The 23979-nt window shown below is 38.9% G+C and overlaps 1 protein-coding gene across 1 annotated transcript in view; it reads right to left on the bottom strand.

Moving 5' to 3' along the window:
- Positions 1-4079, bottom strand: part of LOC113200620 (uncharacterized) — an 89014-nt gene extending 84935 nt beyond the window's left edge. The window contains 2 exon segments of the mRNA XM_077791729.1: positions 3600-3672; positions 4030-4079. Coding sequence (XP_077647855.1) covers positions 3600-3672; positions 4030-4064 — 108 coding nt within the window. The 5' untranslated portion in view covers positions 4065-4079.
- Between the last annotated feature and the right edge of the window lie 19900 nt (positions 4080-23979).

Raw genomic sequence — 23979 nt, forward strand, 5'->3', positions numbered from 1 at the left:
TGAGGTGAATGGCTTGCTTTGTAATCTTTATAATCTTGGCTATTAGTAAATTTGTTTCATTGACAAACTAAATTTCATGTTACTAGGGAAGATATAAATGAATGGTGAAATGACTAAATCTACCTAATTCACAAGTGTATTATTTCACATAATTATCATTTTAGTGCTTAGCAAACATTGCATTAGTTATATTAGCATTCATCAAGAATACAGTATATTAGCTTGTGTGGGGGTACAAGCCTTAATTCACAAAACTTGGGAGGCAGAGGCAGGAGGATCCCAAGTTCAAAGTGGCACTCAGCAACTTAGCAAGGCCATAAGTAACTTAGTGAGACCCTGTCTCAAAATGAAAAATAAAAAAGGGCTGGGAATGTTGTTGAGTTGTTAAGTGCTTCTGTTTTTAATCCTTAGTACTCCACTTCCAAAAACAAAGAAGACTACATTACACTCACCATGGGTACAATAGGACTCTTTACTTTTTCATGTCCATTACAATAATACTTTGCAGACATTGACCAACACAATATCTGGTAACCATTTATTCTCTGCACTTCTGAGTCAGAAGAAGCTGCAAATTACATTTTGTGTGTGCCCTATTTTACATAATGCAAAGCACTTCATATTCATCTCATGACACTTTAAGTGATAAAATATCTTCTTTTTAATGTTCATTTATTGTGTATAAAAACATTTTTTTACTCATTAAATTAAGGATGAACACATATATTGAGTCCATGTCCTAACAATTGTGAAGAATGCTTGCACTGAACATTGGTAGTGAGATATTTCTCCAACATGATGATTTAATCTACTCCGAATACCTATTTAGAATTTGCATTTTCAGATCACAGGGTCATTCTACTTTTAATGTTTTATGAGCATCACCTAGGATTAAGCCTAAGAGTGCTGTACCAGTGTGTTACAACATAAACCTTTTTAAAATTGTTTATTTTGAGACATGGTGTCACGAAGTTGCCACAACATGCCTCAAACATAAAATCCTCTTGTATGTTTTCCCAATTACTTGAGATTATAAACATGTATTACTGTGCTTGCCTATTTTTCAGTTCTTTATTAATGTTCATATTTTTTTCCAAAATGACTACTAATCTAGTATTGGCTGTTTTTTTAATATGGACAAATAAAAAATAGAACAGTACACAAAGAAAAAAGAGACACTGACTTAATCAAAGAAACAAAATGAAACATTAGGGATTGAATATTAGGAAAGTGAGAGTTATGAATTACCCAAAAAAACAAAACAAAATTTTTTTGAAATAAATTTAGTAAACTAAACCAAAACATAGAAAACTGAAAAAAAAATTAAGGTAAAAATCATTAGTAATAACAAGAAAAAGTTGTATGCTTGAAGAATTTCTTAAGAAATAGTGTTGAGAGAATCAGAGTGGCTGTGCACAGCTGTAATCCTAGCAACTTGAGAGGCTGAGCCAGGAGGATCACAAGTTTGAGGGCAGCCCAGTGACTTAGTGAGATATGGTCACAAATTTAAAATGAGGGGCTGTGGTTGGGATCAGTGGTAAAGCACTTTCCTTGCATTTCTGAGGCACTGGATTCAATCCTTAGCATGACATAAAAATAAATGAATAAAATAAATGTGTTAAAATGCAAAAAAGATTTAAAAAATAAGCAATAACAATGGCTGAGGAAAGGGACAATGGAAAAGCAACTGAGTTCAATCTTCAGTATCAATAAAAATGGCTGAGAAATTGTGAATGTGAACAATAAATAGAAGTCAAAATTCACAATTATCTCCAAAGGAAAAACACAAAGACTCAAATCCCATTTTACTCAATTTTTTAACATTTATAAAGAGAGAATCTTGAGAGCCCCAAGAGAAAAAGACAAGCCCCTGAGAAAGATATTTGGATATAATTATTGGTTGATTTCTTTGTAGAAGCCTGGTACTACAGAAAGGAAGTGAGAAACAATGTTAAAGGGGTGGAAGAACAGAATTACCAATTAAGAATACTGCAACCAGAAATACTATCCTTCAAAAGTGAGGGAAAATAAAGCTTTTAAGTATATATAAATGCACCCAAACTTCATCACCACTTGACCTGTCCTGCAAAAAATACTAAAGTAAATCCTTCATATTGAAAAATAAAATAAATGTGCACAGCAACACAAGTCATGTGAAACTTTAAAGTTTTCCTAGCAAGAAGAAGTCATATAGCAATATAGAATTAAATTTTACTGAAATGATGGGACATAAACACTTAATTTTGAAAGATAAAAACTAAAAATCATCATAAACCTCATAATGTATGAAATAACTGTGCCAACAATAACATAATTTAAAAGGATATATAAATAAACTAAATTTTCTTATGAAATTAATTTGTTGCCAGCTTAACAAATAGTGTAAGCTTAAGTGATTTTATAAAATACCAAACTAAATGAAACAATACTCACAGAATGAAGGGAAGTGAAAGGGGCATAAAGCAATGTCACCATAAAAATCAATGAAACAAAAATCAAAGAATAACAGAAAGAAGGAAAAAGGAGTAAAAGAAGCAAAGGAAATTTTTTAAAAATACAACTGTATGCAATCTACAGGAGACTAAATTTAAGGAGGCAACATGAAGGCAAAACTATATAAGAATATTCCACATGAAAGTGACCATAAGCTGGTGTGACAAAAATTATCATATGCAAAACATGCTTTAAAACAAAAAATTATGAAATACAATATATTTTATTTCAAAGGTATTTTATTGACAATAGAAATAACAAATTAACAATTAAAATAAAAATAATAGAAGCAAATATAATTTTATTGCCAATGTAAACAAGGATTCAACATATCTTAATTTCATATTACATTTCCCTAATTTCTGAAATATTAAAAATTTCCATCAAATTATGAAATGAAGGTAAAAAATATAATTAATTGATGTGAGGAATCACATCAATTAATTATACTACAACATGAAATTTACCCTGTAAAATAAAACAGAGAATAGAAAAAAAGGGAATTTAGTCAACAAAATTCTGAAAAACCATGGTTGTATTATTTTACAAACACTTTTATATAATTATAATCACTGGTAACCATATATCCAAAATGAGCAGCCATTATGAATTACATTAATTATATGGCAAAAAAAATCCACAAAAAATCTATTATAAGTATTCATAATGAGCTCTAATAAGCAGATTTCAGTGAATAAATATATAAGTGAAATTAGGGAAATTGCTGTATGATACTAATATATACAATAGCTTCCCCTAGAGTTATCCAGAAATGTGCAAGATTTCTGAGATACTCTCCCCACCCACACAAATAATGGAAATGCAGTCAGATCACGCTGACCCTCACAAGCAAAGGGGAGTGTTTGGGCTGTTAATTTGAACACACTGGGACATCAGTGCAGGAGAAGAGAAAATTAAAGAAGTTGAAAGCATGCTAAACACAGGAAAGTACCTGTCCTTCTAGAATAGCAAGAGACAGAAACCCAAGCTTCTGAAAAATTATTTAGGTAGCATGATAACATCTCAACCAACACTTGGAAGTTTGGCTTCCTCCTTGAACTTTGGACCTCTCAACTGTGTCCTCTGTTTCATGAATTTCTATCTACCTGGAAACATGGCTCAAGGCTCTCTCCTTTACTCCAGAGGAAGGTGTGCAAATATGGTTTAGAGACAATAAGATGTGTTCATTGGAAAATGAAATGACTATTTGTTGCGATTCTCCCTGTGACTACTGATGCTTTCATTCTGGTACTGTAAAGAGGAGAAATTGGACTTTGATGTGTAGGTCACATCATTCTATATCACTGAATTACTGTAAGTACCACTAATCTAAAGTACAGGGTATATATCACCTCAGGAAATGGAGAGGTTAAGGACTAAAAGTAATGACAGCAACACTTTCTTCTCTGTAACAAAAACTGTGCAAGCCTGTTTTTTTTAAAAGCAAAAATCTGAAATTCCTTCATGAAGAGCAGAAGTATATTATGCATGGGAAAAAATTATATAATTAAGAATTCTGAAGAGAAGTTCTGCTCACCCAGGAAGACCAGGTTTCTGTAGGTCTCTAGCATCACATCTCTGTATAAATTCCGCTGAGCAGGCCCCAAGCATTCCCATTCCTCTTCAGAGAAATCAATGACCACATCCCTGAATGTCAACAGTTCCTGAAATAGTATTAGTCAAATTAATATCACATTGACCATATCATCATTCACAGAGCTTTTAGTTCTCTGAAGATAAAATGAAATTTAGTAGAACTGGCTCTCAAGTAGGTTAGTGACTTTAATTATACAAGAAAATATTTTGTAATAAAGTAATAATCTCTATTATCTAACTCTGAGGAAAGAGTGTTGAGAGTCAAAAAACCAAGGTATTGATATCACTATCATGAAATAAGATGTAAAATTAAGGCATCAATACAAAAATATACACTTTGTGATTTTAAAATTATAAGATAAATTGTCTATTTCTCAGATAAGAAAGTTATGTTAAGTAAAAAAGGTGATTCTCAAAATTTGAATTCACAACCATGAATCAAGAGATTTACTAAAACACAGACTCTCATCCAGTATTTTTGGGATGGAACCTGATTTTCTGAATATGTAGCGGTAATTCCAATCTAGTGATCCTAGTGCAGTGATCCAAGAGAAACTGTTGAATAACAATGAGAAAAAAACCAGTTTAGAAAAAAGTTCTTGATGAATCTGAGTTAAAATATTTTAAAGGATTTATGTTCTTTTATTAAAATAGCAACTATCAACATCAATCTTTTTTGATCATTTCAAATATATACTTCTCACTGTATGAGTTTTTCATGTCCTAATGCAGAAATCCAAAAGAATACAATAGCAGTAATGGTATTCATCTTTTATGACATTTGATCAAATACTCAGTAAATGGTAAAGTCTATTTTTTACCCAAGTTTATTTGACCTATAATTTTGAAAAAATAGGGAATATTAAAGTCAATTTAAAGTGTGAATGTTTGAAAATATTTCAGAGCAGAGTGATGATCATAAATGAGAAGACTCATGGAAACATGTTAAGAAGAAACAAGAGCAGATTGATGAAATGACATTTTTGGGTCACATACACATGTCTGAGGCCATATATGAATTGTGGGTTTGTTTGCGCCATCACAAGGCAGGGGAGTTGCTTTTGTGGGAACTCAAGGTGAAATTCCACCAACGGACACCCTGCCTTGGCTCAGACAGCCCTAGGTTCAAACACGGCCACCTGGAGGTAGAGAGGAGGTGAGTGTGACCTGCTAAGCCCCAAACAAGTGGCTTTTGCCACCTTCATCCTGTTTTCCTGAAGCTGATCCCTTTGGTGTACCTACCCACATAAACTACTGCCTGGACTCCAGTTGGTTGTTGGATCCATTCACAGCTGACTCGTCCTACTGAGCCACACTATTTTCCTCATTTCTGTAATCTCTGATTGACTGTCTCAGTCGGCTCATCCTGTGTCAGCTAACTATCCATCTACAGCATTAGTCGCAGCAGAGTGTATTTTATGCCTGTCCTTCTAGGATAGCGAGAGAAACAAACCTAAGCTTCTGGAAAACCATTTATGTAGCATGATAACATCTCAACCAACACTTTGAAGTTGGGCTTCCTCCTTGAACTTTGGACCTCTCAACTGAGTACCTAGTGCTAGGTACTCAGTGGTGCTCAGAGAAACTTCAGGTGAGCATCAGGACACCCCCCAGTTAAGAGCGTGCACTAGTCTCTTTGTTAAAAGGGGAGTGGGGCTGTTATGGGGAGCCACTTCAGAAAACACAGAGTCCAAATTCAAATCAATGAGAGCTTTATTTACCTAGCCAGGGACTGTCACCCACCCTAGATACTGAAGCTCTGTGGGAGAACAGCAGCTTCCCGGCCTGTATCCTGGGAACTTCAAGATGGAAACCACAACTCAGGGGCTTTCCTCAGCGACATGCAGGTAAGCCAATCACAGAGATTGAAACAATAGTAAGTGGAACCTTCCAGCCCTAAGCAGGACTGGGATTTTCCAGTTAGCAAGCAAGCAAGTACAGGAGCTGAAGAAAGGCAGTCAGCTTTGCAATTCCGCTGACCACATCCCAGGCCCAAGAAGGAGCTAGACATCAGCATCCAGGGCTTGGGCAGGGGTCAGCCGGAGAAAGTCTATGTCTAAGTCATGGAGACCCTCAAGGGCACCCACCCAGGATGCAGCTCCCACAACCTCCGCTGCATCCTGAGGCGGGTACAATGTGTGGATACAGAAAAACAATTTTTATAAGAACAGCTTTCATTCAGTTTCTCAGAAACAGCTCTGGTAACAGTTTATATATATATATATATATATATTATATATATATATATATATATATATATATATATGGCAGAAAAATGGAGTCTTAGGCCTATGACAGTTCTTGCTTTGTAATTGTCTTATCTCACTTATCATTTAATAATCTATATTTTTTACTAATCTATAACCTATAACTTACACTCTTACTGATTTTATTGATTAGTTTACATCACAATAGGGCGGGCGTGAGGGGTTGTTTTTATTAGCCCGTGTATAAATGGGCAATTCCATACTTGAGAGAGCTCTGTTGCCAGACACTCAAGGTGAAGAAGCATAGTTGGTGCAGCTCTCCTGTTTCCTTGAGGAGGGAGCTGCCAGGGCCCTCCCTGACTGCCCAGAGCAGTGGCCTCTCACTACCCAGGGCGCAAGCGCAGGCAGGTGGCTGCAGGCAGAGCCCTGCTGTGTGTTGAGGGCAGCGAGGCCAGAAGCGACTGCAGTGGTAGGTCTCTCACTACCCAGGGCCAAGGTGCATGGTTGCAAGGGAAGCCCTTTGGTGGGTTGATGGCTGCAGCGGCAGAAGTGGCAGCTGTGCCTGCGCAGTCGCCTGGTCCGCGCGTGGCACAAATGGCGCCCAAGAGCCCAGTGGAGTGTGGCAGGTGCTGCAGTAGCATCGTGGGGCCTCCGGCACCATCTAACCCAATGTCACCCACCAGGGGTCTGCACAGGCCGAGGTGCGCAGGGACAGGAACCGGTGGTAAGGCTCTCGGGTTCTGGGCCTCAGCGCCAGGAATGCACCGGCCTGGGTGGTCCTTGATAATAAGAGAGCTTCGTCCACCTGCAACAGCTACAGTGTTGGGCTTTTGACCTGGCTTCTGGCTTTTGAAGATCTTAAATCACCTTTAAAGTCCACAGAAGGTTAGCAATTGAGGCTGCTCCTTGACCGGAAGCCTGCCCAGCTTAACCGGCTGCACTTCCGCCCCACTCCTGCTGCAGGGAGGGAGGGATGCCCTTCACCTGAGGGTGTTGGGGTGCTGCTCCCTCCTTTTAAGGTTCACTCTGACTAACCTGAGACTATCTCTGGGACACTATGAAAGCAGTGCTAAGAGTGCCACAGTCTGGCTGGGCACAAAAAACCGGGAGGTCATGAGCCACTTGTAGATTCAAGCAGAAATGAACTTTACTTTTCAACCCCACAGAACTCAACCCACAAGAACTCCCGGGAACCCCCCCCTGCAAGAACTCAAGGGAAACTCTGGGGAGAACTCAAAACTGGCTGGCACCAAAGGCAGCAGGAGCCACCCCTTCACCTGGCTGAGGCTCTCAACACTCGCACCACCCTTTTTCCTCCGATCTGGAGGCTCCCACGCAGGGATTCACTTCCTGCACTTGGACAGGTCACTGGGCCGCTTTTCCCTGCAGAAAGGGACCCAGAAGGGAACGCCAGATGGCAGCACGGGACCAGGTCCGCATGCCCCGCTGACCCGCTGGCGCCCTGGGCTCTGGGCAGGCACGGCTGGCCCTACAGCTGCCCCCTGTGCCTGGTGGTCCCAATCAAAGTAAGTCTGCGGTGTCTGGGGAAAGTTCTGGGTGGCCCAGGAGCATGTCGAGGGGGACGCCCTTCTAACCCTCCTGCTTTTGCCCTCCGAGGGCGCCCTGCTTTCCTCGAAGCATTTGGAATCCCTGCAGCTCTCAACATAAGAGGAAAGTTCACTGCATGGAGTTCATTCCTTAAAAGAAGAAAAAGTCAATGAATAAATGACTTAACATTGCATCTCAAAACCCTAGAAAAAAAAGAACAAATCAACACCAAAGCAGCAGAGCACAGGAAATAATTAAAATCAGAGCTGAAATCAATGAAACTGAAACAAAAAAAAAAAATTGAAAAAAAATTGACAGAACAAAAAGTTGGTTCTTTGAAAAAAATAAATAGAATTTACAGATCCTTAGCCATGCTAACAAAGAGGAGAGAAAAAACTCAAATTACTAGCATACATGATGAAAAGAGATATCAAAACAGACATTACAGAAATACAGAAGATAATCAGAAATTATATTGAAAACTTGTACTCCAATAAAATAGAAAATATCGAAGGCATTGAAAATTTCTAGAGTCATATAATTCGCCCAAATTGAATCAGGATGACATGCACAATTTAAACATCAATTTCAAGTGACAAAATAGCAGACACCATCAAAAGTCTACCAACCAAGAAAAGTCCAGGACCAGACAGATACACAGCTGAGGTCTACAAGACCTTTAAAGAAGAACTAATACCAATACTCTTCAGTTTATTTCAGGAAATAGAAAAAGAGGCAGCACTTCAAAACTCACTCTATGATGCCAATGTCACCCTGATTCCAAAACCAGGCAAAGACAGATCAAAAAAAGAAAAATGTCAGACCAATATCTAATGAATATAGATGCAAAAATTCTCAATAAATTATGTCAAATTGAATGCAAAAACACATCAAAAAGATTGTGCACCACGATCAAGTGGGATTCATCCCAGGGATGCAAGGTTGGTTAAGGAAATCTGTTAAGGTCTGTAAACAAGTCTGGATGGCACCTGGCATTTTTCCAGAAGGAGTGGTTTGTGAAGTAACGCCAGCGAGCCATTAAGTGTGGAGATTTCTTATTGGTTGACTGCTGTATCTAGTTTATGTTAATTAAGATAAGCTGTGTGGAATGTATAAATACCCCTCCTGTCCTACAATAAACGGCTCCCACTCCTGCTGTATCAATGTACACAAGTTGTTCATCACCCCCCGGTTATTTTGCTGCAGCCGGACTGCGGCAGAAATCAATAAATATAATGCACCACACCAATAGATTTAAAGATAAGAATCATATGATCATTTCAATAGTGGCAGAAAAAGCATTCGACAAAATACAGCTCCCCTTTATGTTCAAAACACTAGAAAACTAGGGATAACAGGAACATATCTCCAAATTATAAAGGCTATCTATACTAAGCCCCAGGCCAACATACTTCTAAGTGGAGAAAAACTGAAAGAATTCCCTCTAAAAACTGGAGCATGACAGGGATGCCCTCTTTCACCACTTTTATTCAACATAGTTCTTGAAACACTGGCCAGAGCAATTAGATGAAAGAAATTAAAGAAATACACATAGGAAAAGAAGAACTCAAATTGGTACTATTTATGATGACATGATTCTATACCTAGAAGACCCAAAAAGCTCCACCAGAAAATTTCTAGAACTAGAAAATAAATTCAACAAAGTATCAGGATATAAAATCAACACCCAAAAATCAAAGGCATTTCTGTATATCAGTGACAAATCCTCAGAAAGGGAAATGAGGAAAACTACCTCCATTTTCAATAGCCTCAAAAAAAAAAAAACTTGGGAATCAGTGAAAGAAGTGAAAAATCTACACAATGAAAATTACAGAACCCTAAATAAAAAAATCAAAGAAGACCTTAGAATGTGAAAAGATCTACCTTGCTCTTGGATAGGCAGAATTAATATTATCAAAATGACCATACTTCCAAAAGCACTATACAGATTTAATGAAAATCCAATCAAAATCCCAATGGAATTTCTCATAGAAATAGAAAAAGCAATCATGAAATTCATCTGGAAAAATAAAGAGACCCAGAATAGCTAAAGTAATCCTTAGCAGGAAGAGTGAAGCAGGTGGCATAATTATACCAGATCTTAAACTATAAGGAAATTATAGTTAATTATAATTAATCAGAAATTATATTGAAAACTTGTACTCCAATAAAATAGAAAATATCAAAGGTATCAAAAATTTCTTTAAAGAAATTTTATAGTAACAAAAACAGCATTGTACTAGCACCAAAACAGACTAGTAGACCAATGGTGCAGAATAGAGGACACAAAGACTAACCCACAAAACTACAATTATCTTATATTGGACAAAGGTGCCAAGAACATGCATTAGAGAAAAGACAGCCCCTTCAACAAATGGTGTTCAGAAAACTGGAAATCCATATGCAACAAAATGAAATTAAACCCTTATCTCTCACCATGAACAAAACTCAACTCAAAATGGATCAAAGACTTAGGAATATAACCAGATACTCTGTGTCTAATAGAAGAAAAAGTAGGCCCTAATCCCCAACTTCCTTAATAAGACTCCTGTGGCAAAGAATTAAAATAAAAAATCAATAAATGGAAAGGACTGAAACTAAAAAGTTTCTTCTCAGCAAAAGAAACAATCTGTGAGGTGAATAGAGAGCCTACATCTTGGGAGCAAATCTTTACCCCTCACACATCAGATAGAGTACTAACCTCTAAGGTATATAAAGAACTCAAAAAGCTAAGCACCAAAAAGCAAATAACCCAATCAACAAATGGACCAAGGACCTGAACAGACACTTCTCAGAAGAGGATATACAATCAATCAAAAAATATATAAAAACTGTTCATAATCTCTAGCAATTAGAGAAATGCAAATCAAAACCACTCTAAGATTTCATCTCACTCCAGTCAGAATGGCAGCTACTATGAAGACAAACAACAATAAGTGTTGGTGGGGATGTGATGTGAAAGGTACACTCATACATTGTTGGTGGGACTGCAAATTGGTGCAGCCAATATGGAAAGTAGTGTTGAGATTTCTTGGAAAATTCAGAATGGAACCACCATTTGACCCAGCTATCTTCTCCTCGGTCTATACCCAAAGCACTTAAAAACAGCATACTACAGAGACACAGCTTCATCAATGTTTATAGAAGCACAATTCACAATAGATAAACTGTGGAACCTTGATGCCCTTCAATAGATGAATGGATAAAAAAATGTGGCATATATACACAATGGAATATTACTCAGCAATAAAAGATAATAAAATCATGGCATTTTCAGGGAAATGGATGGAGTTAGAGAAGATAATGCTAAGTGAAGTTAGCCAATCCCAAAAAACCAAATGCTGTTAGAGTCTGTAAACAAGTCTGGATGGCGCCTGGCATATTGCCAGAGGGAGTGGTTTGTGAAGTAACGCCAGCGAGCCATTAAGTGTGGAGATTTCTTATTGGTTGACTGCTGTATCTAGTTTATGCTAATTAAGATAAGCTGTGTGGGAATGGATAAATACCTCTGTTGTCCTACAATAAACGGCTCCCACTCCTGCTGTATCAATGTACACAAGTTGCTTGTCACCCCCCGGTTATTTTGCTGCCTCCGGCCTGTGGCAAAATGCCAAATGTTTTCTCTGATATAAGGAAGCTGATTCATAGTGAGATAGAGAGAGGGAGCATGGGAGAAATAGACAAACTCTAGATAGGGCAGAAGGATGGGAGGGGAAGGGAGTAAAAAGTTATTAAGAAAGAAAGGTTTCTTTTTAAAGATATTGGTTTATTTAGATTATTTAGAAAAATCTTACCAAGATACCTAAAGAAAAAGAGAAAAATTTAACTTATAGCAAAATCCAGGAGACAGCATTTACATCAGGTAAATGAGGTTAAAACAGCTGTTATAGGACAAATTGGTACCAAGTGTGTCAATCAACATAAAAAGACACATTGTCATTGTTGTGTATCAGTGGCCAAATCAAAACAAAATGACATAATAGGGAATTGCAGTAGACTTTCCTCAGCATTCTAGAGATTGAGCCTCTTCTAATCATTCTGTTCTTTTAGAACTTACCAAATTCTTACATGCACCCAATGTGTATTTATTTGACTCTTGTATTTATAGATTTATAGATTTATAGTGCATCTAGATGGAAAGGAAATAAAGCATGGTTCACTTCTTCAGCAACATCTGAAGACCCAAAAACATCCCCAATAGAAATCTAGAATACCAATACTTTGTGTTGTTAATTTGTGAAAAAGAAAACTTTTTCAATCCTGCAGGACATGTATGCATGGCATGGCTTAGGTGAAAGTGTAAGAACAAAAGGCTCCTATAATAGGGGGCATAGATAGTCATATGTGTTTTGAAGGGTTAAATTTTACTATTGTGAAAAAAGGAAGCAAAATGGCTAAAACATGTTAGCAAAATGCAAAATGGCTAAAACATGTCCTGTAGCATACTTTCCACACGCTGCCCAGTGGTCTGTCCACCTGAATGGTTCAGGAGTAAAGGTGTGCACATTCCCAGAATAAGGTATTTTGGGAAGAAAATTCAATGCTGTCCCTGGCCTGGGCCACACACTGGGAAAATAACTACATTTTCCTCCTCTTTCACTAGGATACCTTCTCAGGAGTGACTGCCTGCAATTCAAACCCATATCTGGAAAATATGGGTTTCAAGAAACCGAATACATGTGTCCCAAGGACCTTCTTTTGTAGGCTGAAGATGAATTTAACTAGAATTCAATGATTTTAAACTTCTATGCTTCCCATTTTTATTCATTTAGTTTTAAAAGATAAAGATCCACTACTTAATGGATAAAAGTATTCACAACCAGTGGGATTTGTCTAGTACTAGGGATTGAATCTAGGGACTAATTACAGATTTATAACTAGCAACATCCATATCCCTATCTACTTTTAATTTTGAGACATGGTCTCCCTAAGTTCTCAAGACTGATCTCAAAGGGCCAATCCTCCTGCATTAGCCTCTTGAATAGCTGGCATCCAAGGCGTACACTACCCACCAAACTCAGTGTTTATGTCTATGGAAAGCAACAAATATATAAAACACACTCATATCTCAAATAGAAAAGCAAAAACATCCATCTTTTTTCAGAAAGTAAATGTAATATTTGATTGCTATCTCCATGATAACAAGTCATTTACTAAAACATAAATCATATGAATAATTCTAGGGTTTGCCAAACTTCATCTCACATAATTTAGTATTAGCTGCAATATCCAGGTAGTAAGATCTATGATTTTTCGACTGTCACAGGCCTTCATGTATGAGGACCTGATGACTTGGTAAATCTGGAATTCACCTCTGCAGCTACCACTCAATTTTTAGAAACTGCATTCATTTTTCTCAACCATAATGGGACAAAGATTTTTCCTATTTATTATTTCTGGTAAAATTTCCAAAGTTAAGTCCTACAATCCTTTTGAAATCACATCCCAAAATACAGAGCACATGAGAAACCAATAAGTAACATGCCAGAGAAGAAAAGGGCAAATAAAATATTTAAACAAGGTAAAGTAAGACTTACTTCCTTTTCTAAAATCCAACTCCATCCTGTAGCTTTGGATATATTTTCTTATGTTTGAAGCTCTACTAATAAAGTGTATTTTACAGTTAGGTAAAAGCTGAAGCTGAAGTAAGTAAAGAAATATTTTCAAAGTAACCAAGCCCAGAAGTAGCACAGCTGACTGTAAAATAGACAGGTCAGACCCAAGGTTAAAGTCAATTCATCCTGACACCTTGAACATTCTCCTATCCCTATTTTTATTCACTGAAGTACATTATGGCTTCCTGTAAACATGAAAAGTGAAGGTTTTCCTTGAACTTTGGAATATTCTCCTTGCATTCATAATTCAGAGAAGATGCAGAGAGGAGAATGAGTTCTGTATTCCCCCCCCTCCCCCGAACACCATGATCCAATCTATAGGCCACCAAAAATCTCCATAAAATGGAGGTTTTTGAAAAAATATTCATGTTCCAAAGGGTGACATATGTGGATAAAATGAATAAGGAAGATGCCTCTAAGCCCCAGGAAAAAAAGTTTTTCCCCAAGACTCCACTCCAATCCTTAGTCTGCCATCTACAAAGAGACGAGAAGGAGGCTGATGGTCTATAGACAATCTAAGTGAAATGCCCCTGAAAGTATCAAGTGTCATCCCCAGGAAATTCTGAAATCCAATACCAGGGGAAAAAAATAGGACACTAAATAAGAACAAGCCACCTAGGAAAGTTTCTGTTGTAGTGAAGTTTTCATTTCTGTGACCTAAATAGCTAAATCAACTTAGAAGTGGAAACATTTATTTTAGCTCTCATTTTCAGAGGACTCAGTCCATGTTTGGCTCACTCCAGGACAGACACATCATGGAAGAAGAGCATGGAAAAAAAGCTGTTCAGCTCATGGCAGCAAGGCAGCAGAGGAGGAAGGTGCTGGGAGAAGATGATCCTGTTCAGGGGAGGACTACCCCAGTGACCTACTTCCTCCAACTATTGCCCCCTTCCCACTAGCATATTCAGTCATTAATGAACAAGAATACAGAAACCCGAGCCCACATTATCCAATTATGGTCTAAAAATCGATCTCTCCACCTTGCTGCAATTGGGGATCATGTTTCAACATTGAGATTTTGGAGACATCGCAGATATAAATTAATATAGCTGTCAAAGATATGGTGATAAGGTGACTATGCCTAAGAAAGAAAAAAGGAGGCACAAAGATTCTGTAAAGCATAGTCTGGTGATTATTCTCTGCTTTCCATCCATATGAAACATTCACCTCCTGAAAACAAACATTTTCAAACGGATTATACATTACATAGGGACAATGGCAATTAAAATACTGTGTCAGCTTTAAATGTTGCAGGGGTAAAATTGTTAATAATCCTGTGAACTATAAAGGGAAAATTGATATTTTGATGTCTGTGAAGGAAACTCTAAAATGAAGGATTTGTTGTCAGCCCTGTGAGCAGCTAGAGAGAGAGCAAGGTCTAAATTCTGAGACCCTGCCTCTCACATTGTGGGAGAATCACAGAAAATGAACAACCCTGGGGAGAAAGGAAGAGCTGATGTCTGCTGTCAACAAAGTGCCTCCTTCACAGGAACCACAGCCACCAACGTGGCTTCTCCCAGAATGATGTTTTGTGTACTCTGCACAAACTGTGGAGATCTAGAGATGCCCACTGATGGCTCTTTGTAAAGACAGAATGCCCAGAGCTTCCAGCTGCTGGCTGATCTTCTACTCCATTAGTCCAGAAAGCTCAAAAGGCCATAACCCCACAGCAGTGAACTTAGATCAGCTAAACCTGTAGTGAATTTTAGGCAGGAGACAGTCCCTCCATAGCTGAGTCTCCCTTTAAAAAATCTGCAGATTCTACATTTTCTGGCATTCTATGTATCTTAACACCATTCCTAGAATTCTTACATGACCTGCAGCTCAGAAGGTGACATAGGCCCCAGCAGAGCCACCTGGGCCTCACAAGAGAGGAGACTCCAGAGCTCTAGGGGCATGACAGACAAAATTCTATGCAACTATGGAAGGACATCCCCTCCTTTCTGAGTGCAGGCCTGATTGGGCAGATCCCTCCCAGAGTCCATGACTGGGGAGCACATCAGGCTCCATACAGGCACAGAGTGCCAGGAGGCACATCAAACCCTGGGTGAATGATGTCAGAGTGACACACTCTTGGCTGCAGCTTTTCTCAGCCAGTTTGTTGCTCAGAAGGGACATTTGAATTTTTGCACATCTTCATCTGCCTTCAGGAGCTGGGAGAATTGTCTTCACCCTCCTTTAGGAAGCTACTCCTGTGTCTTCCTTCTAGACAAGGAATCATGTGTGCATGTGTGTCTGATCACACCTCAGTTGTTCAAGCTGGGCTATCTGGCCTCAGCACAGGAGGACTACACAAGCCAGGCCTGGCTGGTGTCTGGATGACCAAGGCTTTGGACACTTTCTCTTTTGGTCTATTTCATCAAAGCAAAAAATGATTCACACAAAGGAATATAATTATTAAACACATATAAAAATGGAGGTTATACAACAGTAACTTTTTTAAAATAAAGAGTTAAAAGCAAGAAAACAAACATTTTAGCTAACTCAGGTGAGGACTGCTTGACCCACATTTCAAACAGAAAACTTGTTTGCAGTGGAATAAACATGTTCACCAGCTCTAGGGCCAGATTGATGGATGATCTGTAACTGCAAAACTAATCAGTCTCTGGAGATGAGGCTTAAAATCTAAGGATTTAACTTTGGGAGCTCAACACCCACTTCTGTCTTATAAGAGATTTATAGAAGAAAATCAAGCAAGTCCAAGAACAGATTGGTAAATTCAACTCCATTAAAATGTAGTCAAGTCCATAAAAATGTAGCATGAAGTGAAAAGAAACTATGCTACCTGATAAATTATCTGTATGAAAGACATACAAATGGGAAATGTATTGTCAGTAAAATATGAAAAACAGGAGAAAGTAATAAATACAAAAGTAATTAAATGTAATAAAATGATGGAATTATTTTAGATTAAAAACCACATAAGAAAAATGCTCAATGTCATAGATTATTAATAAAAGTAATGTAAAATGACATTAAAGGACATAAGGGTAGGGCTGGGGTTGTACCTCAGTGGTAGAACACCTGCCTAACATGTGTGAGGCAGTGGATTCAATTCTCAGCATCATATATAAATAAATAAATAAAATAAAGATTAATCAATGTCGAAATTTTTTTTTAAAAGAAATAAGTGTGAATGTTCATAAGGAACAAATACACATGCATTCATGTGTGTCCGCTGGTTGACAAATTTCACTGACATTACTAGTAAATCTGAATTTATGCATAATATACAATCCACTGTTTTTCCCAATGTGTAAAACATTTATGAAATATTAATATTTTGGAACAAATTAAAGGTGGCAGTGTGAATATCATCAAGACAAACTTGAAACTGTTTAAGATCCATAAGCAATGCAATGAGTCAATCAATTGGGTAAAATAAAGTCCCAGACAGTAGTACAGTATTGTGTGTTCAACTGACTGAGGAAAAGAAATGGTTTACAAAAGAAAAATAGAAAAGAAAGAAACTTTTAAAAATAATCCTAATGGAATAGTAATGGTGACAATAATTTACAGAAAACTCAAAATACTACAACCAAGCAAACCAATGATTCCTGAGAAGTACTGGTAAAATTATGAGCAATAAAAAAATGAGTCACAGGACTGTCACCATCTCTGTGTGCAGAAGGAAAAGGAGATCAGTGAGACACACCAGAACTGCCATTGCCCATGTTTATCTAATAGGGATGTCTAGATTCTCATTATTTAAACAAAGTATTGCTTTACAGAAAGAATTACCTTGACTTCTTCAGAGCATTTCACCCCATTCACTCAGATTTTTGAACCATAATTTAAAATCTTAATCTCAAATCATAAAATAAAAATTTCAAATACGTGGGCAAACTGGAATTGTATGGCACCAAGATTTTATGAAAGAGACAACAGAAAAACAGCATGTCAGTAGCCTATTTTACTCACAGGTCACAGGGAAACTGAAACATTAGAATCAATGTATTAATGCACTTGGAAACACTCTTATTGTAAAGCTGCACCTTCCATGGGTCATTCCTAAGCAGTGAATGAGGACATCCTGAGCAGCTGAGGAAAATTTCCTGTGAGGTCAATGTACACTATGTAACTTTTTCACATACTGCCATACTAGTGTCTGTTGTATTCTGCTGCCTTTCCTATCCCCTCTCTCTTCCCCTCCCATCTTCTCTCTCTACCCCATCTACTGTAATTCATTACTCTCTCTTGTTTTTTTTTTTTCCCTTTCCCTTCACTTCCTCTTATATGTAATTTTGTATAACAATGAGGGTTTCCTTCCATTTCCATGGAATTTCCCTTCTCTCTTTTTTCTACAAACACTTCTAACAACAAAGAGTGTGAATTTACAGAATATCAACCAATGTACTAAAAACTAGTTATCCAATAAATAATTCAATTTTGACCCTGGCCAGTAGAAATATCACAAGTTTGGGGCTCAAACCTGCAGTATTTCACCTAATTGGGAATCCAGTTACAAGCCCTGGGATAGCATCTATACCTCTTATCCACTTTCTATAAATTGGGGGACCTACAACTACCTAAAATCTTGAATAATCTGATATAACTATTCAGAATATAGGAAAACATTTTATTATGTATACCAGCTTCTCATAACTTAGGAAATTTAACACATAGAAAAGATGTACAGAACATGGAAAGTGGCAGAAGAAGATGTGGCAGGCTGGCAGGATGTGGAATTAGATGGATTTTATTTCCCTAGATACATGTATGATTGCACAACTAATGTATCTCTGCATCATGTACAGCCAGAGGAAAGAGCATTTGTGCCCCATTTGTGTACAATGTGTCAGAATGCATTCTGTTCTCATGTACAACTAATCAGAATAAATAAAAAATATAGAATAAAAAAGTTCCATCCCCCAAGAAAAATTACAGCATGTTTTGTTTTTAATTGAAGAAGTGACCAAAGCAAAAAGTTCTAAAATTCTTCTGGAAAGTTAAATATATATTAAACTAGTCAAGAGATCTCTGAACTGAAAGAGGAAAAGGAGTAGATATCATTACCTGACACTAATATATAGTATTAAACTACAGTGTTGCAAAAATAAAGACCCAGAATCACAGAAATTCCATAGATAAATACATATGTACATAAATACCATTTGTATTGTTAAATGCAATGGAAGGCCCTACATACATCCAACTCCATCAAGGAAAGTATTTAGTGTGAATGATTGACACAACCCAACCTAAAGGTAGATGTTAGAACTGGAGGCAAAGATCACTGGCAGTCTGTGTGCAGCATGGGTGTGGCTCTGAGATTATGGCACAGTACCCCCCAAAAGCAGATGTTAAGTAGGATGATATTCAAAATAGAGCAGAATAGGTGGCCCTGAATCTCTATCCTGACTCTCAAAACATCTGTTCCTGTTTTGAGACCCTCTTAAACAGACTCATAAATTATGAGTTCAGAAACATATATACAGTGGACAACTGAGAAAATATCTACCATCAGATAAGCAGGAAAATTTGGGGTACATTTAAGAATGATTCCTGCCTTAAGCCATCTGCATATAATCGAGACAGAATACCCCAAATCCAGTGTCACCCTGAGCAGAGAAGATTGGGGTCATAAATATAGTATATTTAACTGTAAATCGCTTGTAGTTTGGATCTTAATTTATCTGGTGCTCAGAGAGAAAGGAACTAGATAGACACAATTATTGAGAGCAGAGGAAAAAATGGTGGTTTTCTATGGCTATCCACAATCCCTGGGCTTCACTCCCTGGGATGAGGGCAGAGGAAGAGTTAAATCTCCAGGGTCCCAATTTATCCCTAGAAGGGATTTGCCAGCAAACTCTGCAAACTGCTGTTGCTAACAGCTGAGCTTCTATGTGGCCAGCACCAGAGTTAACAGGGGAACACGGTCCACCACAGGAAGCCAAGTGGGAGTGCAGCACTTCCTGCGCCCATTCCTCCAGCTCCTCAGTAGAAACGCAAGGCCTGCCAATTCTTTCTCTAAGATATCGGACCATGCACCAAATACCCTAACTTTAACTCATTCTATTCAATGGACTACATCTCAAGCCCCCAAATTTTGGGAGAGAGAGCAATTATGTGTGTATCTCCCTACATCACAGAGGAGTGGCTTCACATTGGTGTGCAAGCACTTCCATAGACTACAATCCCCCCAAGGAGTGAAGAAAAAGGGTTAAAATCACAAGTCCCTAGTTTGGTTTTGTGTCACTGTTGTTATTTTGTACCAGGAAGTGAGCCATGAGATTTTACCACTGAATCATATCCCTGGTCCTTTTATTATTTTTTATTTTGAGAAAGGGTCATGCTCAGCTGCTTAGGGTCTTTGCTAAGTTGCTTAGGCTGGCTTTGAACTTGCAATCCTCCTGCCTTAGCCTCCCCAGCTGTGGGGATTTTAGGCATGCACCAGAAAGTTCATCTACAGATCCCTATTTATTTCTAAAAATGGTTCAAAATATCTCCCAGTGGCTACTTGGCAGCCTGAATTCTAGGAAATTTGCATCAGGAATTTAGTCCACCAGTCAAGTATAAGACCTCCTGCAGCCTGAGCACAGTTATTAGGATGGCAAGTACTAGAAAACTGAAAAGTAGCTAGTACTCTGACTATATGGATATGGAAGAAGGAACCCCTTTCATACTGTTGCTAGAATATAAATTTAGTACAGCGATTCTTTTAAATAGCACCAGAGCTCTTTAAAAACTAAACATTCAACTATCATATGATGCAGTGATAATAATTCTGGTATACAGCTAAAGGAATTGGAATTACTGGGTTAAATAAATGACTTTATTTTCATATTTATGTGGCAGCATTCACTGTAGCCAAGATAAGAAAACAAGTGTCATTTGGATCAAGAGGGATTCCTCCCAGGTGCAGGACACTCAGCTACCCTGAGAGACTACACCCCTAAATTTAGACAGCTCTCAAACAGGATAACACCAAGGTACTGATGTTCATGAGACACTCCAAGAGAACTCAGACAGGCCAGCTGTGGGATCCTCATGTCAGTTCTGAAACATAGGACCGGGGAAATATCAGAGGGGAAACCAAAACCCAACCACATGAAGTCTACATGGAGGAATCTTACAAGTCATTTTAACAAGGTAAGATAGACACACACACAATTTTACACAACATAACTTAGCAACTTAGCTAGACCCTGTCTCAACAAAAATAAAAATAAAAGGTACTGATGTAGCCCCAGAAGAACCATTACCAACATTAAGCTTCTCTTCTTGCCACCAAGATTTTTACAAAGAATAACAGCAGGATTTTTTTTTTTTTTTTCAGAGCTGTGGTTTGAGCTTCCTTTCTTGTAAAAGCCAGGTCTGCTGACAAATGTCACACACTCTGTCTCAAGACAGCTTGCTGTACAAAAATTTCTGTTTTCCTTGGTAAAAACTTGTGAAACCTCCGTCTAAACTAAAATGTGGGACGAGGAGTAGCTGCCCTGTAACCACGCACTGACTATAAATCTCAGAGAAGTTCCCTACCATGGTCCCCGCGTTGTTCCCTCTGGAGGCTGCGACTTAAGTAAACCTGCTGCCCGCGAATTCCTCAGGTGCCGCCCCCTCTGCCCTACATCAGAACCAGGGATGGAGCTCCTGGTAAAGCACCCTGCGGAAGGAAGGTTGGGAAGGAGGGAGAAAAAAGCAAGAAAGCCAGCTAGCTCAGGAGGACGGCGGCAGCGAGGCCCCGGAGCCAGGACTCCTGTCCTGCAGGAAAATCCCAGGTGGAGAGACTTCTCAGACCGCCGTCCACCTGTCAATCACCACCCACTTGGGAAGACGGGGCTGCTGACTCTCTAGGGCTAGCTGAGGCGGTGCAGCAGGTTGGGCAGGAGCTCCGCTGCCGGCACGCTCCCCACCTGCTGACCAGGGGGACTGAGGGGACGCTGCCAGGAGTAGGGCTCAGGCCGCGGACCCCGGAGCCTCCAGCAGCTCCTGGTGTCACCAGCAGCTCCTGGTGTCACCGCAGCCAGTCCCGCGGTTCCAACAACCTCCCTCCCCGGGCTCAAGAGGCCCCGCCCCACTCACCATTTCCTGGCGCTGGGGAGCCAGGCGGCCACCAGGGATCTTCAGCACCTGCAGGGCAAAGCCAGCGAGACCCCAGGGCTGGCGACAGAAGCCAAAAGCCAGATCGCAGGACTGCTGGACCCGGAGACAGGCACCTCCGAGCCCCGTGGGCAGATCGCGGAAGCCGCCCTGTCCTCGCTGGCTGTGCCGGGATTGGACGGTTCTCCCCGAGTGCTCTCTGCTGCACAGGGCTGCAGACCCGCCCCGCAGGCTGAGCCCAGAGAGCCTTCTTTCTGAGTGACAGTAGACGACATCCAACCCAGGAATCAGTGAGGCCAGAATAACAGGTTCCTGGTGACAGCTTTTACTTTTCCTCCTGAAGTCTGCGAATTGGACAAGAGGGCCTCAGACTACAGGTAATCAAAGGCAAAGTTTCCTCTTAGAAAAGTGATCTAGCAGCGCCAGAGGAACATGTGCGTTGAACCTCGCATATAAGGTGACTTCAACTTATGATTATATGTCTGCATAGTATTCATGAGTGGAAATAATATAATGACAAATACTGCAAAATTTTGTAGAACTTTCCTGCTCCCTCTTTTGAGGTGATAGATTGAACTTTAAACTGGGAAGCAATCCAATAAGGCAGCAATATCCAATGAAAATCATATGTGAAGTACAAGAGTAATTTAAAGTTGTCTAATATTCACATTAAAAAATTAAAAGAAACAGGTGAAACTGATTGTAATGGCATAAGCCAATATATCCAGAACACTATCATTATGTTGATGTAGCCCAAAAGAATGTCAGCAGAGTTGTTTTGTTTTTTTTTTTTTTCTTGTCAGAGAGCTCATGGTGGTTTGAGCTTCCTTTTTCTTGTAAATGCCCCGTTTGCAGACAAATGTAACAGACTCTGTTTCAAGAGGGCTTGCTGTACAAAATTTATTATTTGTTTTCCCTGGTAAAAACCGTGAAACCTATGCTTACCTAAAATTATGGGACAAACAGTAACTGCTATGTTACCACCACTGTTATACAAACAACCACTGAGGATAAATCTCAAAGAATTTCCTGTCTCTGGAGCCAGTGACTTTTCTTCTTTAGCCCCTCTAGACTGCTGCAGTTTAAAATAAACCTTCTTCTGGCAAATCCCTCAGGTGTCCAGCCTCCTCTGACCTACATCTATGTGACCCACAGAAACTTATTTATCAAGTATATGTGGTTTTGGAACTATGTCCCCAAACTCTCTGGATTCTAAGCTTCCAGCATATCTCAGTTTGCAAAGAAACCTTAATCCAGATTTGACACCTGTGGGTCCCCTGACCTCAGGAGGGGAAAGGGCCTAGTCACCTTGTTTTTATGCTAGAAGTGAGAGACACAGTTTCTTGATAATATTTCTCCATAGACCCAAAGGCCAAGGGAGACAGTGCCCTGAGCAAGCACAGGAAACTATCCAAAAGTAGATCACTTTTTCCCACTTGAAAGTGGCCACAGGTCCATCCCATTGCAGCTATCAGATAGCAAACAAAGGAAAATGGGATCCCAGGAAGTGGGGGACACATGTCTTCAGATCTGTCCACAGATTTGACTCTATTGTTTCAAACATGAAATGAATACTTCTTATTTGACAATTTGGCCTTAGATCTAATGTCCAGGCTATGATGTCTGTTTCATCCTGTGGTCAAAGCCCCACAGCTAATTAGTAGCTGGACTGGGCTCAGCATGAGCTGTACCTTATTCCAATGCCAAAACTCCTCCACCAGACCAAAGGACTCAAGCAACATTGCTTATTCTCAAAAGACTTGGAAAGAGACAAATATTTTTTTAAAAAAACCACACCAGCACTTGTGATTATATGTATATGGAACACAGTACTATGTGTTACACATAATAACACAAATGGAACCTTCTTATATATTGAGTCATCATGAGACTCCAATTCCAGGATCCAGGGAACCTTGGTTCAGTTTACATCAAGGGCACACACCAGCTAGAATTAATTTCAACCCCCCTTCTCGAATAAAAGTATAGGTTGATTTTGAAAATGTGAAAAGTTTAATCAGCATTTATCAATTTTAGAACAGACTGTTCTGGTGAGATGTAAAGAACCACCAAATCCTACATTTTCAAAATACAGATGAGCAAGAGCTATAGAGAAATGCAACAAAGTTCTTTATTGGAGGCATAGAAGAAGAGGAGGGTAAAGAGAGATGTGCGATTATTGGAAGTACTGTGAATTATCTGATATTGGAACGTGGAATTCAGACAAGGAAGATTCAATACATTGTATTTGAGCATGTGGATGGAATGACTGCCCATGGTGGAAAGGTTATTATGAAGTTTTAAAAGAATGTGAGTGGCAGATAGTGGTGAAACAATTAGTGTCTGCAAGGTTTTTGTCAATGATGGAGCCACAGCACATACAGGTTTAATAGCCTCCATGAAGATCTTCATCCAACTGAGTCCTCCAAGAACATCCTCAATATGGAAAAAGCATAGGCTTCTACATATCAAATGGC

The sequence above is a fragment of the Urocitellus parryii genome, chromosome 12 (assembly GCF_045843805.1).
Source record: "Urocitellus parryii isolate mUroPar1 chromosome 12, mUroPar1.hap1, whole genome shotgun sequence".
In the NCBI taxonomy this organism is placed as follows: Eukaryota; Metazoa; Chordata; class Mammalia; order Rodentia; family Sciuridae; genus Urocitellus; species Urocitellus parryii.